The following is a 15,073-nucleotide window of genomic DNA, read 5'->3' as shown; positions in this document are numbered from 1 at the left end:
TATTTTAATCACACACCTTACCAGCCTCGTCTAGTTTCATTGAAGAACTGCTCAAACCTTAAAGCAGCAATAGGTTTGGTGAAGTGGTATTTAACTTTGACTTCATTTGATATAAACTGTATAAATCAACAGACATGGAAAATACATAAAGTTCCTGCATTCCAATGTGAAACACAATTCAGTTAGTCATACAGCATGGAAATAGGCCCTTCAGCCCAACTTGACAAACATGCCCACATCTACACTAGTCCCACCTGCCTGCATTTGACCCATATCCCTCTAAATCTATCCTATACATAGAAAATAGAAACATAGAAAATAGGTGCAGGAGTAGGCCATTCGGCCCTTCGAGCCTGTACCTGTCCATAATGTATTTTTAAAACGTTGTGATATTACCTGCCTCAAATACCTCCTCTGGCAGCTCATTCCATATATCTACAAAGTGCACATTGTCAGATTTTAATAAAGGCTATTTTTATACATTTTGGTTTCACCATGCAGAAATTACAGCAATGTTATACATAGTCTCCCCCCATTTCAGGGCACCATAATGTTTGGCACACAGCAATATCATGAAAATGAAGTAGGTCATGTTTAGTATTTTGTTGCAGATCCTTTCAGAGCTGCCAAGTAGTACGGATTTTCCATATTTTGTACGGAAATGCGCTAAGAATACGGATGTATGGTTTTGCGTTGTTAAATACGGATTTTTTAGATGTCCGTATTTAACAGCGCAAAATCGACCATAGATAATCGTAACAACGAGGTGCAGCGAGCAGGTGGGAGCGGCAGGGATCGGCCCGACTTCCTGATTTGTTGCATTGCCACTCGCCAATGGAGGGGTGGTGACCCAGTGGGGCTGACTTGGGATCTTGCTGCTTGGAAAATGCAGGGATGTGGGGGGTCATGCTGTACCTCTGGGGGTTGATTAAATCTGTTGGTATTTTGGGTTTCAAGATCTGGATGATTTTTTTGTGGGTGTTGCTCTGCCGCGGTGCTTGGGTTGGGGTCTCTCGTTCGTTCTTTCTCGCTCTCTCTCTCTCTCCATCCCTCACTCCCCTCTCTCTCCATCCATTTCTCGCTCTCTCCCTCTCTTGCTGTGTCTCTGTCTTTCCCTTCCTCCCTCCCTCTCTCTCCCGCTCCCCATCTCGGCTCTCTCGCTCCCTCGCTCGCCTCAGCATTCCCGGAATCATTTGGCGTTGTGCGGGGACAGCTGTATCTGTGGTTCCTTCCTGTTGGGTGGGGGAGCTCTGGCCTGGGGCGGCTCCTGGGCCGTTCCCTCTGCAGGTGCTGACTGGGCCGCTGAGTTCCTCCAGCACTCTGTGATTTTTCTTTGGCTCTGGAGTTGAAGGTGGACATGGGGGGCTGGGGTGGCTCAGCGCGATGGGCGGCAGCTCTGGGGAGAGGGAGTGGGTGGCATTTCAGGTCGAGACCCTTCTTCAGAACATCACAAGTACTCTCACCGACGAGAGCAAAGTTCAGTGTGAAGAAGGGTCTCGACCCGAAACGACACCCATTCCTTCTCTCCCGAGTCGCTGCCTGTCCTGCTGAGTTACTCCAGCTTTGTCTATCTTCAATTTCAGAGTTAAATAAAAAATACAGAGTGCTGGAAGAACTCAGCGGGCTAGGCAGCATCTGTGGAGGGAATTGATTAGTTGTTTCGGGCCATGGTTCCTCTTCAATAGGAAGGAACAGCAGCTCAGGCATGATATTCTTCCGATTCAAATCGGAATTCCGATTTTATTGTTTTCCTATCTGTCTTTTTTTTGTGCCCAATTATTTGGCAGCCAATCAACCGTTGTCTCCAAGGGCATTGTGTCCAATCATATAATGCGCTGGTCACTCGGCGGCCAATCAGACAGTCTCCGTGGGGGGGGGGGGGGTGGTTTGCATCCTGCAGTGTAGCCTCTGTATTTTTGTTCATGAAGTCTTCTGTGGACAGTGGTCATTGACAAATCCACACCTGACTTCTGAAGAGTGTTTCTGATTTGTCGGACAGGTGTTTGGGTTTTTTCTTTATTATAGAGAGAATTCTTCTGTCATCAGCTGTGGAGGTCTTCCTTGGCCTGCCAGTCCCTTTGCGATTAGTACGCTCACCAGTGCTCTCTTTCTTCTTAATGATGTTCCAAACAGTTGATTTTTGGTAAGCTTAAGGTTTGGTTGATGTCTCTAACAGTTTTATTCTTGTTTCTTAGTCTCATAATGGCTTCTTTGACTTTCATTGGCACAACTTTTGCCCTCATGTTGATAAACAGCAATACAAGTTTCTAAAGGTGATGGAAAGACTGGAGTAAAGACTGGGTGCTGAGAGCTCTCTTATACCTGCATTAAGGAGGCAATTAAACACACCTGAGCAATTACAAACACTTGTGAAGTCATGTGTCCCAAACATTATACTGCCCCTGAAATGGGGAGACACAGCTGTAATTTCTACATGGTGAAACGAAAATGTGTAAAGATACCCTTTATTAAAATCTGACAATGTACACTTTAACCACATGTGATTTTTTTTTTCTATTAGAAATCTCAAATTGTGGAGTACTGAGGCAAATAAATAAATGATGGGTCTTTGTCCCAAATATTATGGAGGGCACTGTATCTGTGGGCCAGGCAGTATCGCCCAACCGAAACGTCGCCCTCTCCATGTTCTCCAGAGATGCTGCCTGACCCACTTGAATTACTCCAGCACTTTATATTCCACACAATATTCCAGCATCTGCAGTTCCTTATGTCCCACTCTTCTGGGTATCTCTTGCCTTTGCTATTTTATATCAGAGGTCCAGCAGATTTGTTCTCTGCAGTATGATATTAACTGCAGTATTCTCTAGACAAAAGTATTTAATTGACTCTAAAATGCTTTGGGGAAACTTTGCAAAAAATGTATGTTTTATTTGCATTCCATTATTCCCATTTTACAGGAAGCAGTTAATAACTTTTATTCTCAAGTCTTACACGTCATTATAAAAGTGATGAAATGACACAAGCCTTACCTTCTTCATTAGCATGGCCATTTTTCTAAGCTTCTCAGTGGTATAATACTGCCGATGGAGCAGTGGGTGGTTTGCCATCTTTCGAAGTTGCATCATCACATTGCACAACTCATTTTTTACTGCAGTTTAAAATTAATAGTTAATCACAGTGTGATTAAAAGGGAAAACAGCAGATATATTGGGCATTCTTTGCAGAAAAGTGACAAAACCAGCGGGTAAAACACGAGTGCTGGAGTAACTCAGCAGGTGAGGAAGCATCTCTAGAGAACATGGAAATGTGACGTTTCAGGTCAGGATCCTTTTCCAGTCTGACTGGGGGGGGAGGTGGGGCGGAGGGAGAGAGGGAAGAGAAGAAAGCTGCAAGGGAGGATGGACAAGACAAAGCCTACAAGTGATAGGTAGATATAGCTGAGGTGCGTTTTTGATAGGAAGATGGTTGGACAAAGACCAGATATGAAAAGACAAAAATGTGTTAGATAAGGTTAGAAGAGTTGAGAATTGTGAAGCCAGTGGAGGAATGCAAGCGGAATTAGAGAGGAGAAATAGGTGTGAGCTGAGGGGAGGAGGGGAGAAGGGATGGGGACGTGAGGGTTGGAAGTTTAGTTAATTCCTAAAATTGGAGAATTCAATGTTCATACCGTTGGGTTGTAAGCGACCCAAGTGAATACAAGGTGCTGTTCATAAAGTTTGCGCGTGGCTTCACTCTGGCAATGGAGGTGGCCCAGGAGATAATGGCCAGTATGAGAATGGGAAGGGGGGTTAAAATGGTAACAGACCAAGTGCACGTGTTCAGCAAAACAGTCACCGGATCTACGCTAGGTCTGCCAAATGTAAAGGAGGCCACACTGGAACACCAGATGCAATAGATGAGGGCGGATAGAAAGTAAGCATGACTATGGTAGGCAGAAGAACCCGTTTCTGTGCTGTACGAATTTATAACTTTGACTTTGCCTTTTTTTAAATCCACCATACAAATGATTTATTCAATTAGTAAAATGGAGCACTACAACAGACTTGCACTCAATCCAAATCGATCTCCATAGCCCAATTATCAACATTATGGGAAACATCCACCAAAAAAGGGAAATTTTCAAAAGAGACGTACTTGAGAGTAGTTTAGGTTGAAGTACGCAAAGAAAATAAAGTTTAGTTAAATTAAATAAATTAACTTAAAAGTCGAATTAAACTTGACTTCTTTGTCTGGAATTGTCTTATCAAAGTTATAATAGGTGCTGACTGAAAAGGTGAAAAGCCAATGTACAAAGCAGAAATGGATTTCAGAGGTACAATAATAGGCAAGTTCAAAACTAACTTCACTGTTCTTGTTGCAAATCATATGGCAGCATGATCCTTCCAGTTACTTGATATTGTGAAAATGAGATGTGCCTTAAAGACATCACTGGATAATTGACTGAAATAGTGCACTGTTTACAACTTTCACAGGCAGTACTACAACACAGCAGTACTACCTGCATGTTGTGGATACCAAGGGCGGCTATGGGAATTACTATACAAAGCTTCTTAAAACAATCCACATGTTCTTTTATATTTATTCACTGCAACATAAGTAAATAAAACCTGCTAAATGTCAATATGCCAACGGTCATAGTTATACAGCATTAAAACAGGTCTTTCTGCACAAGCATTGTTGGGCATGTTCTCCAGAGATTCTGCTTGACCCGTAGAGTTACTCTAGCACTTCGCATCCTTCAGCCCGAGTCCATGCCAACCATCAAGCACCCAGTAACGCAAATCCCATTTTATTCTCTCCACATTCCCATCGATTTCCCCCTGAATCTAATAATCACCTAAACACTGGGTGTAATTTATAGTGGCCAGTTAACCTACCAAATTGCACATCTTTGGACTGTCAGAGGAAATTGGAGCACATGGAGGAAGCCCTTGTAGACACAGAGGGAATGTGCAAAAATTCCACTCCAGATTAGGATTGCATATGTAAAACTGGAGTAGCATATTTACCAGCCATGTCAGTGCATATAATTACACATCTTGATAGACTTAAATCACTGTTTTGGTTCAATGGACATTTGGAAAGATTTTAACTCCATCAAAACAATGAGATAAATTCAAAATAAATTTTTTAAAAACCCACATCTACTTAGGACAAAGCCCCATCATTAAGAGGATAGAACGTACCATTACTATTGATAGATTTCTTTAATCTCTTATGGAGGGCTGTATATGCCTGCTCCTGTTTATGAGACATCGCGCATATTTCTATTCGATCTTGTTTGGGTGGCAGTTGCTGCAAGACCTAAAGAACAGAATTAGTTAATTTCAATGATGAATCAAGATATTAATAAAAAATTGTGCATTGGCCATTTTCAAATTTAATGACTTGACTTGCAACCAACTAAAATACCAAAATATCAAAAGGATTTTAGAATCTAAAATAAAATCATGATCAAATGGCTGTCAGACTATCCATCATGTTGTAAAAATGAAGACAAATTACATTTCTCATTATTTTTTATGAATCCCAAGTTGCTGATTCTAAGATCTCAATGCTTTAACTGAAAGGTACCAGCTCTTCCTAATTTCCTGAATCTAAAAATGTCAATAAGGACAGCGCCGAAAAATTAAATACCAATAGGATATGTTTCATTGATTAGATTATAACACGCAGCCAAGTTATCATCTGTGACAGACTGCATGACAGGAAAAGGTTTCTATTAGTAGCAAATATAAAATTGTGTTAATAATTAAACACTCAACAGTGCTTGCATGTTCCCAACAGATGTCCCATAAACCATCGTGCGGAACCAAAAATCATATCTCAAGTCAAAAACTAAAATAAGTTGCAAATTGCAGATAGAGACATTACCTCACTTTTAACTCTCCTTAAAATAAATGGCTTCATGATTTTCTTAGCATGAGTAATTCTCCCCTTTTCAAAAGTGCTTTGTTGCTCCAAGATTTTCTAGTATAAAAACAAAGTAGCAAGACATAGACAAATAAATGTACATGATTTATTGGCAGTCAAGTAAATTTGCTCTTGATTCAAATCAGAAAAACCCACAAAATGAATATTTCAAAGTAAATTCAAGTAGATTAGCCAAGGCAGACATTATTTAGAGGTTGTAAACACAATTAACTATACTCACATACTAATATAGAATATAGGCCTTAATAATTTCCCTTATTTCGAGCAATAACATACATAAACAAGTTTAAGTATTTCTTAACATTAACATTTAATATCAAGCTATGCAAACTTGTACTGGATTTGTGTTAAGATCTTGAGTACAAGTTAGTGGCTGGAAATGCAAACGAGGGGCACTAGATCAAAATTTGACTAGTGTTGTGAAGTTCAGAAATGTATTTGTCTCAATTAAGTATTAACCCCCAAAAGAGTTGAGGATACAAAAAGATTTCATAGAAACATAGACAGTCGGAGGGCACGAATGCCATTCAGCCCTTCGAGCCAGTACTGCCATTCAATAGACAGATGGCACAATGGGCTAAGTGTTCGGCTGGCAACCGGAAGGTAGCTGGTTCGAATCCCGCTTGGAGTGCATACTGTCATTGTGTCCTTGGGCAAGACACTTCACCCACCTTTGCCTGTGTGTGTCCTTGGGCAAGACACTTTACCCACCTTTGCCTGTGTGTGTCCTTGGGCAAGACACTTCACCCACCTTTGCCTGTGTGTGTCCTTGGGCAAGACACTTCACCCACCTTTGCCTGTGTGTGTGGATGTAATTATGTGAAGCACTTTGGGGTCAATGCAAGTTGACTAAAAATGTGCTATATAAATAAAGAAATAGAAATAAATAATATGATCATGGCTGATCATCCACAATCAGTACCCCATTCCTGCTTTCTCCCCATAGCCCTTGATTCAGTTATCCCCAAGAGCTAAATCTAACTCTCTTGAAAGCATCCAGTGAATTGGCCTCCACTGCCGTCTGTAGCAGAGAATTCCACAGATTCACAACTCTCTAGGTAGAAAAGTGTTTCCTCATCTCAGTCCTAAATGGACCACCCCTTATTGTCTATAACCTACGCTGCCACTCCCTCAATAGCAAGAATGTCCTTCCTCAAATTAGGAGACCAAAACTACCCACAATTTGGTCTCCCAAATAACCGACTAGACAGATGCAGAGGGGGGTGGTTCTGGGACGCCAGAATGCACCGCTGAGCCTACTGGAGACGTGGTGGGTTCAATCAGCAAAACATCGATGAAGGTAGGGCCCACTTGATAACCCCAATGACGTGTCTGCCTAGCCTTTCTCAACATCGGAGGAACATAGGTGAGTGCATAAGGCTCCCATCACCATCGGGAGCAAGTTGACATTTGGCATTTTGGATTTTTAACATCTTGTCCTGTGTATTTGGAAACAACAGGTGTGGTCTCACCAGGACCATGTACAACTGCAGAAAGACCTCTTTGCTCCTAAACTAAAGTAACTATCCAATAACCTACCTCCCTGTTATTGACATCGGTATGAATATTGATTTCTCTATGTTCACGTAACCCTTACATTCCCTCTCTCCCCATCCCCTCCCCCACCCAAGTTATACACCTTGTTATGAAGGCCAGCATGCTATTAGGTTTCTTCACTGCCTGCTGTACCTGCAGCTTACTTTCAGTGACTGATGTACAAGCATACCCAGGTCTCGTACTTCCCATTTTCGCCCTTACAGCATTCAGATAATAGAGTGGTGGAGTAACACCTTACACTTCCTTATCTGTGTCTCCCTCTCCTGTGACTCCTGAAGAAGGTTCCTTCTCTCCAGATATGCTGCCCACCCAGCTCAGTAACTCCAGTACTTTGTGTCTGTCTGTGGAGAACATGGATCGGGGACTTTTTTGGTTCACGACCCTTCTTCTGACCTGAAACATCACCTATCCACGTTGACCAGAGATGCTGCGTGACCCGCTGTGTTACTCCAGCACTCTGTGAAACGTCACCTATCCATGTTCTCCACAGATGCTGCCTCCAGCACTTTGTGTCTTCTTGTGTATGAACCAGCATCTGCAGTTCCTGGTGCTGCCAAAGATAGGCACAAAGTGCCGGAGAAAAAATATGGGCAACGTTTCAAGTCAGGACACCTGGCTACTTGTGAAACTTTGATCGAATTGAGAAATGTCATTCTCTGATTTTAGTTAACTATCCAATAACCTACCTCCCTTTTATTGATAGCGCTATGAATATTGATTTCTCTATCTTCAAGTAACCCTTCCATTCCCTCTCTCTCCATCCCCTCCCCCACCCAAGTTATACCAGCTTCAAAGTCATCCTGTTGAGTCTCATTGTCTGTAACTCGATTTCACCTAGCCCACAGCTAACAATGGCCTGTTTCCTTTAACATAGTCCTCAGCATCTGATTTGTCCTGTCATTCACACCTCATCCTTCCATATATCTAGTCTCCCTCTTCCCTGACAGTCTGAAGTCACCCATTCCTTTTCTCCTTACTATTTCAGTGCAACTCTGACAAGCTGGGGCGAATAGAGAATTGCTCAACAGATGCAGTAGGAAATGAATAAATGAGATTACCCATCTTGCTTCTCAAAATAGAAAGTCATGATGTTTTGAATAATGACAGATTAGGAATGTCATTGTTCTGCTTCAGTACATATGATAATTAAACACTTATGGAAGAAGGGAGCTGAAATGATACCTGGTACAGAAAGCAAAATTTAAGAGCAGCAAGCTATTCGGAAGATTAATGATATATTGGCCATCAGAACAAGGGGATTTGAGTAGAGGGACAAGGAAGTTTCTCTGCAACTTTACCAAGCCTTGGCGAGACCACATCTGAACGTTTGGGTCTCCTTATTTGAACACAGATGCTCTTATCATTGAGGTGTGCAACAAATGTTTACCAGAGCGAGCTCTAGATGGCAGGACTGAAGTACGAGGACACTGGGTCCATTAGGTCTATATTTATTGGAATTTAGAAGAATATAGGAGCTCTCAGAAACGTGAAAAGATTCTAGCGGGGTTGGAAGACGTTCCCAACGGCTGGATGTTCTGAAACAGGGGGTACAGCTTCAGGTTGATGTATGAAATAGCAATTAGTAGTTCACTGGAACATTTATTTTACTACTGTGCACGAGCTTAAAAAAGTAAATTAGAAGTGTGAAGGGGTTTTAACAGGAATAATATTCAACAGTCCAGAAAATCCGTCTGTCCAAACCAAAGTCTGAAGGTTGGCAAATTATCAGAGATTTACTCTGTTCCTTAATGCTTAAGGGATTAAAGGATATGGGGAGAAGGCAAAGGGTCAAATTTCCAACTCCTGCTCCTGTTCTCTATGCTTTGTTTCTTCAAGGAGGTTCTGAGCACAACCTTGAACCTTTTCTCAGTCTACCTGGTAATCAACTTGACGATACAGCTCAGGATAGCCTGTCCATTTTAACTCGCTCAAACATAGATGTCAAAGATCATTCCCAGCAAATGTAGGAAAGATCTTGTGCTTAAATATGAAACTCAATCCAGATGTACTTCCAGAGTCTGGGAGATTCCAGACTTTCACCATGCCTTATTGTAATGTATGCCCAGAGGTCGCCTGCAGAAATTACATGATTTCATGCTGGAGAACTGCCAGTTGGAATCATTTATTTCCTCTCCCTTCCTATATATATTTTTCTAGTGTAGAAAGGAAGCCATATCTCAGTGAAATTGAATCCAGTGTCAAGAATCAAGAGTGTTTAATTGTCATTGGTACTAAAAAATGGAACTATAGAATTCTTACTTGCAGCAGTATCAGCCTGCAATACAGCTCCTTTAGATGGGGTGGGAGATTGCAACCTTGACATGGTCCACACTGTTTTGACTAATGCAATCAACCCGACATGCACCAACAAATAGATCAAATAGAACAAGTTGACCTACAACTTTAGGCTGTGCACACCATATGCAAGAAGTAGGTAACATTAGGTAACTTTAGGTAACATTAAAACATTCAATCAAATTTAAAAACAATTAGATAATATTAAAATAAAATAAAAAAAACAATTAGTGCAAAAAGGTTTCCTTGCATTTATATTATGTAGACACTCATACTCACATTGTTTAATTGGCAATAGCAGAAATTGTGCAACATGCGTACTTTTAAACCAAGACACAAATTCTGGTCTCGCTACCAATTGGCCAGTGCTCCAGCTCCGCAATTTGTTTTATAAACTATCTCAAGCTTACCGGTTTAGATGAAAAGATTCTGCGGATCTCACTGGTGCTGCTGCTGAACATGTTAGGCATCACAAAATTCAAGAGAGACATCAATTCAAGAAGATTATTTTGCAGTGGAGTCCCAGTCATTAGCAAGCGATGGTCAGCCTATTAACAATGCAAACCCATCAGAATTTCATACAGAAGCATTACAAACGCCTCATCCAAAAATGTTTTTTATTCATTTCCATGGAAGGAACTCTTAGCATAACGCAGATGTTTATACGGCATTTAAGAGGCTTTAAGATAGGTACATGCATAGGCAGGGAATGGAGGGATAGGGATCATGCTCAGCATAGACTTAAGATGAGGCAGGTACTATAACAACATTTTAAAGACCTTTGGACAGGTACATAAATAGGAAAGGTTTGGAGGGATGTGGGCCAAATGCAGGTAGATGTACTAGTGTACATGTGGCATCTTGGATGTCATGGGCAAGTTGGACCAAAGGGCCTGTTTCCATGCTGTATGACTATGCAGGCAATGGAAGGATATGGATTAACTTAAATTAGACATTGTGAGCTGAAGACGCTGTTCCTGTGCAGGACGATTGCTTGCGACAATTGTTTGAAGTAGTAGCAAGCAGTATAAAACAGTCACTAATAAAATACGGTGATAGCCATGGAGGTTTGGCATTACAATGTGCTTTCAAAGTGGACGGTGCATGAGAAAGGCACTTCAATGAGCCACAGCATAGGGACGGTACAGTGGCATGGCGGCAGAGTTGCTGCTTTACAGCGTCTGATTCCAGGTTCCATCCTGACTACGGCAGCAGTTTGTACAGAGTTTGTATATTCACCCTGTTATCGCGTGGGATTTTTCTGGGTTCTCCGGATTCCTCCCATATCCCAAAGATGTACTGGTTTGTAGGTTAATCGGCTTCAGTCCTTGAATAATTTCTAGTGTGTAGTATAGTGTCCGTGTACAGGATGATCGCTGGTCGAAGCAGGGGGCCAAAAGACCAGTTTCTACACTGTATATCTAAAGTCTAAACTTACATTAAATGTCATGAGGTGTTGGTAACGAATGGAACTCATATTCTTCAGCATGTGGCCTTCGTCAAAAATTGCATAATGCAGCCTCAAACGTCGAAAGAGACTGCGATCATCTGCATTACTGATTGCACAGGTATACCTGTTGATTAAAGTCAACAAATAAATCAATTGTCCTCATGCTAAGTGATGCAAATAAAATTTAGTCACAGAATCAAAGTTCTAATACAATTCATTTCTTGGGTTAATGCCTTTAATCCTTTCCCCCCCCATACACTGCTAACAAGCAACATAGCAATTACAAAAAGATAAAACCTCAGTTATAAATGTCAATCTAGAAGATTTTCTGTTGTCAGATAATATTCTGGATTGAGAAATGTGTACAGAAATATTAAAACTTGGATTAATTAAAATCAGCACTAATCCTCAGTTATCTAATTGAGGTAGGACCTCGTATTTACCAGTAGAGGGAGCACATTCAATGGCTGTGCTACTAAGAAACTGGAATTCCAGATTGCACTCTCCCTAGTGGCGTAGATCAATACAGCAGCAAAGCTTAGATATAAAAAGGATCTGCAGATGCTGGTTTATACCAAAAGATGGATACAAAATGCTGGACAAACTCATCGGGTCAGGCAGCATCTCTGGAGAAAATAAATGTCCTGAAACGCCCTTTTTCCCATTTTCTCCAGACATGCTGCCTGACCCACTGAGTTACTCCAGCATTTTGTGTCTACCCATCTGCACACAGGTTTGGACGAGCACGTACAAATGCAGATGGCCTTCTCTTTTATGCAACATCTGCACTGTCTATCACAGGATGGCAATAACTTACGTTGTGACTATGACACTGAAGCCCACAAACTTGTGAAGAATATCAGATCGGAGAATCTTCCGCTCTTCTAAAGATCCTAAACACCAAAAACATCGAATCTATATTAATATTTAAGATGACAAATTGTTAACATAGAAACATAGAAACATAGAAATTAGGTGCAGGAGTAGGCCATTCGGCCCTTCGAGCCTGCACCGCCATTCAATATGATCATGGCTGATCATCCAACTCAGTATCCCGTACCTGCCTTCTCTCCATACCCTCTGATCCCCTTAGCCACAAGGGCCACATCTAACTCCCTCTTAAATATAGCCAATGAACTGGCCTCGACTACCCTCTGTGGCAGGGAGTTCCAGATTCACCACTCTCTGTGTGAAAAAAGTTCTTCTCATCTCGGTTTTAAAGGATTTCCCCCTTATCCTTAAGCTGTGACCCCTTGTCCTGGACTTCCCCAACATCGGGAGCAATCTTCCTGCATCTAGCCTGTCCAACCCCTTAAGAATTTTAACAAGGGAAATCAGGGTTTAGAGAAATAACTCAAGAGTGTTATACTTCCTTGTATAATAACAAAACTATAATGGTAGTTTAGTTTTCAGATGAAACATTAAACTAAAGTTCCAATTGTCTTTGAGAAAGTACGTCCCTGAAAGAGCAGGAAAGCATTGTCAAGTAGTCTGGCCAAATATCAACATCAATCAGGCATCATCATCACGCAGGATCTAAACAGGAGATGCAAAGCTACTTGTAAGGAACACAATGGAGGTATAGTCTGGGAATTGGGGAGTGGGGATTCTGTATCGATTCAAATTATGCAGATTTACCTATCTATATTCTGTAGAATTTAGAAGATGGGCTTACATTGAAGAACAAAGATCTTATGGGCTTGGCAGAAAATTGTGGACGCAGCCCAGATCATCACACAAACCAACCTCCCTTACATTGACTTAATGTATACCTCACGCTGCCTCGGCAAGGCCACTAGCAAAACCAAGGATGAGTCTCACCTTGGCAACTCCCTCTTCTCCCCTCTCCCATCGGGTAAAATGGTATAGAACTGTGAAAACGCACACCTCCAGATTCGGGGACAGTTTCTTTTCAGTTGCTATAACGCAACTGAACCATCCTACCACAAGTAGAGAGCTGTCCTGAGCTACCTCAATGGAGACCCTCGGACCATCTTTGATCGGACCTTACTGGACTTTATCTTGCACTAAATGCATAAATATTATTTATCTGTACATGGTGAATGGCTTGATTGTAATCATGTATTGTCTTTTCGTGACTGGTTAGCACACAATAAAAGCTTTTCACTGTACCTCTATGCATGCGACAATAAACTAAACTTTCCAACAAGATAGGTGCAGGAATAAAGGTTTCTGTTCCATGGCTGGACCAGGGCTAGCTTTAAAATAAATAATTGATCAAGTGGGACTAAGCTTGGAAGAAACTTTTTATCCAGAAGATATGAAAACTTTGCACTTCTCTACCCAAGAAGGATGAACAGATTTGTTTGGCAAGTCAAAGATCAATAGATTTTTAGATATTAAGGGGTTGAGGGTGTATATGAATTAGGTGAAAGATCAGCGATGATCTTACAGAATGGTGTACTCCTACCTCCATTTCTTATGAGAGGAAGAGATAGGGTAAATGTAGAGTAGGAGAAATCGAGAACCAGAGGACATAGGATTAAGGTGAGGGTGGGGGGAAAAGATTTAATAGGAAACAGACAGGCAACCTTTTTTTTGCACAACGGGTGGTAGGTACATGGAACGAGCTGCCAGTCAGGTACTATCACAACATTTAAGAACCATTTGGACAGGTACATGGATGGGATAGGTTTAGAGGGATATGAGTCAAATGCAGGCAGGTAGTTGGAGCATGTTGGTCAGCATGAGCAAATTGGGCCGAAGGGCCTGTTTCCATGCTATATAACTCCATTATGCTCTGTCAAGTGTTTTGACCTCTTTCTCAGAAGCACAATTGAAAGCAATTCCACCATAGGCAGGGAGAAGACTGACATGAGAAAAGGCTCATGTCATGACCCCAAGAAAGGGAGTTGGTGGAGTGCCTCAGTGATGGACTTTTAGAGCAGCTTGTACTGGAGCCTACCAGGGAGAAGGCAATTCTGGATATAGTGTTGTGTAATGAACCGGATTTGATAAGGGAACATGAGGTTAAGGAGCCATTAGGAGGTAGTGACCATAATATGATGCTTTAATTTACAATTTGAGAGGGAGAAGGGTAAATCGGAGGTGTCAGTATTACAGTTGAACAAAGGGGACTATGGAGCTATGAGGGAGGAGCTGGCCAAATTTGACTGGAAAGATACCCTAGCAGGGATGACAGTGGAAGGTGGAAGACAATGACAGGTATTTCTGGGAATAATACAGAAGGTGCAGGATCAGTTCATTCCAAAGAGGAAGAAAGATTCCAAGGGGAGTAAGGGACGACCATGGCTGACAAGGGAAGTCAGGGACAGAATAAAAATAAAAGAGAAGTACAACATAGCAAAGATGAGCGGGAAGCCAGAGGATTGGGTAACGTTTAAAGAGCAACAGAAGATAACTAAAAAGGCAATACGGGGAGAAAAGCCAAGAATATAACAGAGGATAGTAAAAGCTTCTTTAGGTATGTGAAGAGGAAAATATTAGTTGGACCCATGAAGACTGAAAAGGGTGAATTTATTATGGGGAACTAAGGAAATGGCAGATGAGTTGAACTGATACTTTGGATCCATCGTCACTAAGGAGGACACAAACAATCTCCCTGATGTACTAGTGGCCAGAGGATCTGGGGTGATGGTGGAACTGAAGGAAATCCACATTAGTCAGGAAATGGTGTTGGGTAGACTGATGGGACTGAAGGCTGATAAATCCCCAGGGCCTGATGGTCTGCATCCCAGGGTACTTAAGGAAGTGGCTCTAGAAATCGTGGACGCATTGGTGATCATTTTCCAATGTTCTATAGATTCAGGATCAGTTCCTGTGGATTCGAGGGTAGCTAATTTAGCCACTTTTTTAGAAAGGCAGGAGAGAGAAAACAGGCAATTATAGACCAGT

General features: G+C 41.7%; 1 protein-coding gene across 3 annotated transcripts in view; it reads right to left on the bottom strand.

Annotated features, from left to right (window-relative positions):
• The window catches only part of smarcad1 (SWI/SNF-related, matrix-associated actin-dependent regulator of chromatin, subfamily a, containing DEAD/H box 1), a 96,010-nt gene that overhangs the window by 12,872 nt on the left and 68,065 nt on the right, over window positions 1-15,073 (bottom strand). For all 3 annotated transcript variants that reach the window (XM_033022451.1, XM_033022458.1, XM_033022442.1), the window contains 6 exons: window positions 12,015-12,090; window positions 11,186-11,321; window positions 10,158-10,295; window positions 5,836-5,931; window positions 5,148-5,265; window positions 2,991-3,109 (listed from right to left, as the gene is read on the bottom strand). In XM_033022451.1, coding sequence (XP_032878342.1) covers window positions 2,991-3,109; window positions 5,148-5,265; window positions 5,836-5,931; window positions 10,158-10,295; window positions 11,186-11,321; window positions 12,015-12,090 — 683 coding nt within the window. The remainder of the gene's footprint in view (window positions 1-2,990; window positions 3,110-5,147; window positions 5,266-5,835; window positions 5,932-10,157; window positions 10,296-11,185; window positions 11,322-12,014; window positions 12,091-15,073) is intronic.

Source organism: Amblyraja radiata, chromosome 1 (genome assembly GCF_010909765.2).
Source record: "Amblyraja radiata isolate CabotCenter1 chromosome 1, sAmbRad1.1.pri, whole genome shotgun sequence".
NCBI classification, from domain to species: domain Eukaryota; kingdom Metazoa; phylum Chordata; class Chondrichthyes; order Rajiformes; family Rajidae; genus Amblyraja; species Amblyraja radiata.
The sequence above is the reverse complement of the archived record's forward strand: the minus strand, read 5'-3'. Positions and strand labels throughout refer to the sequence as shown.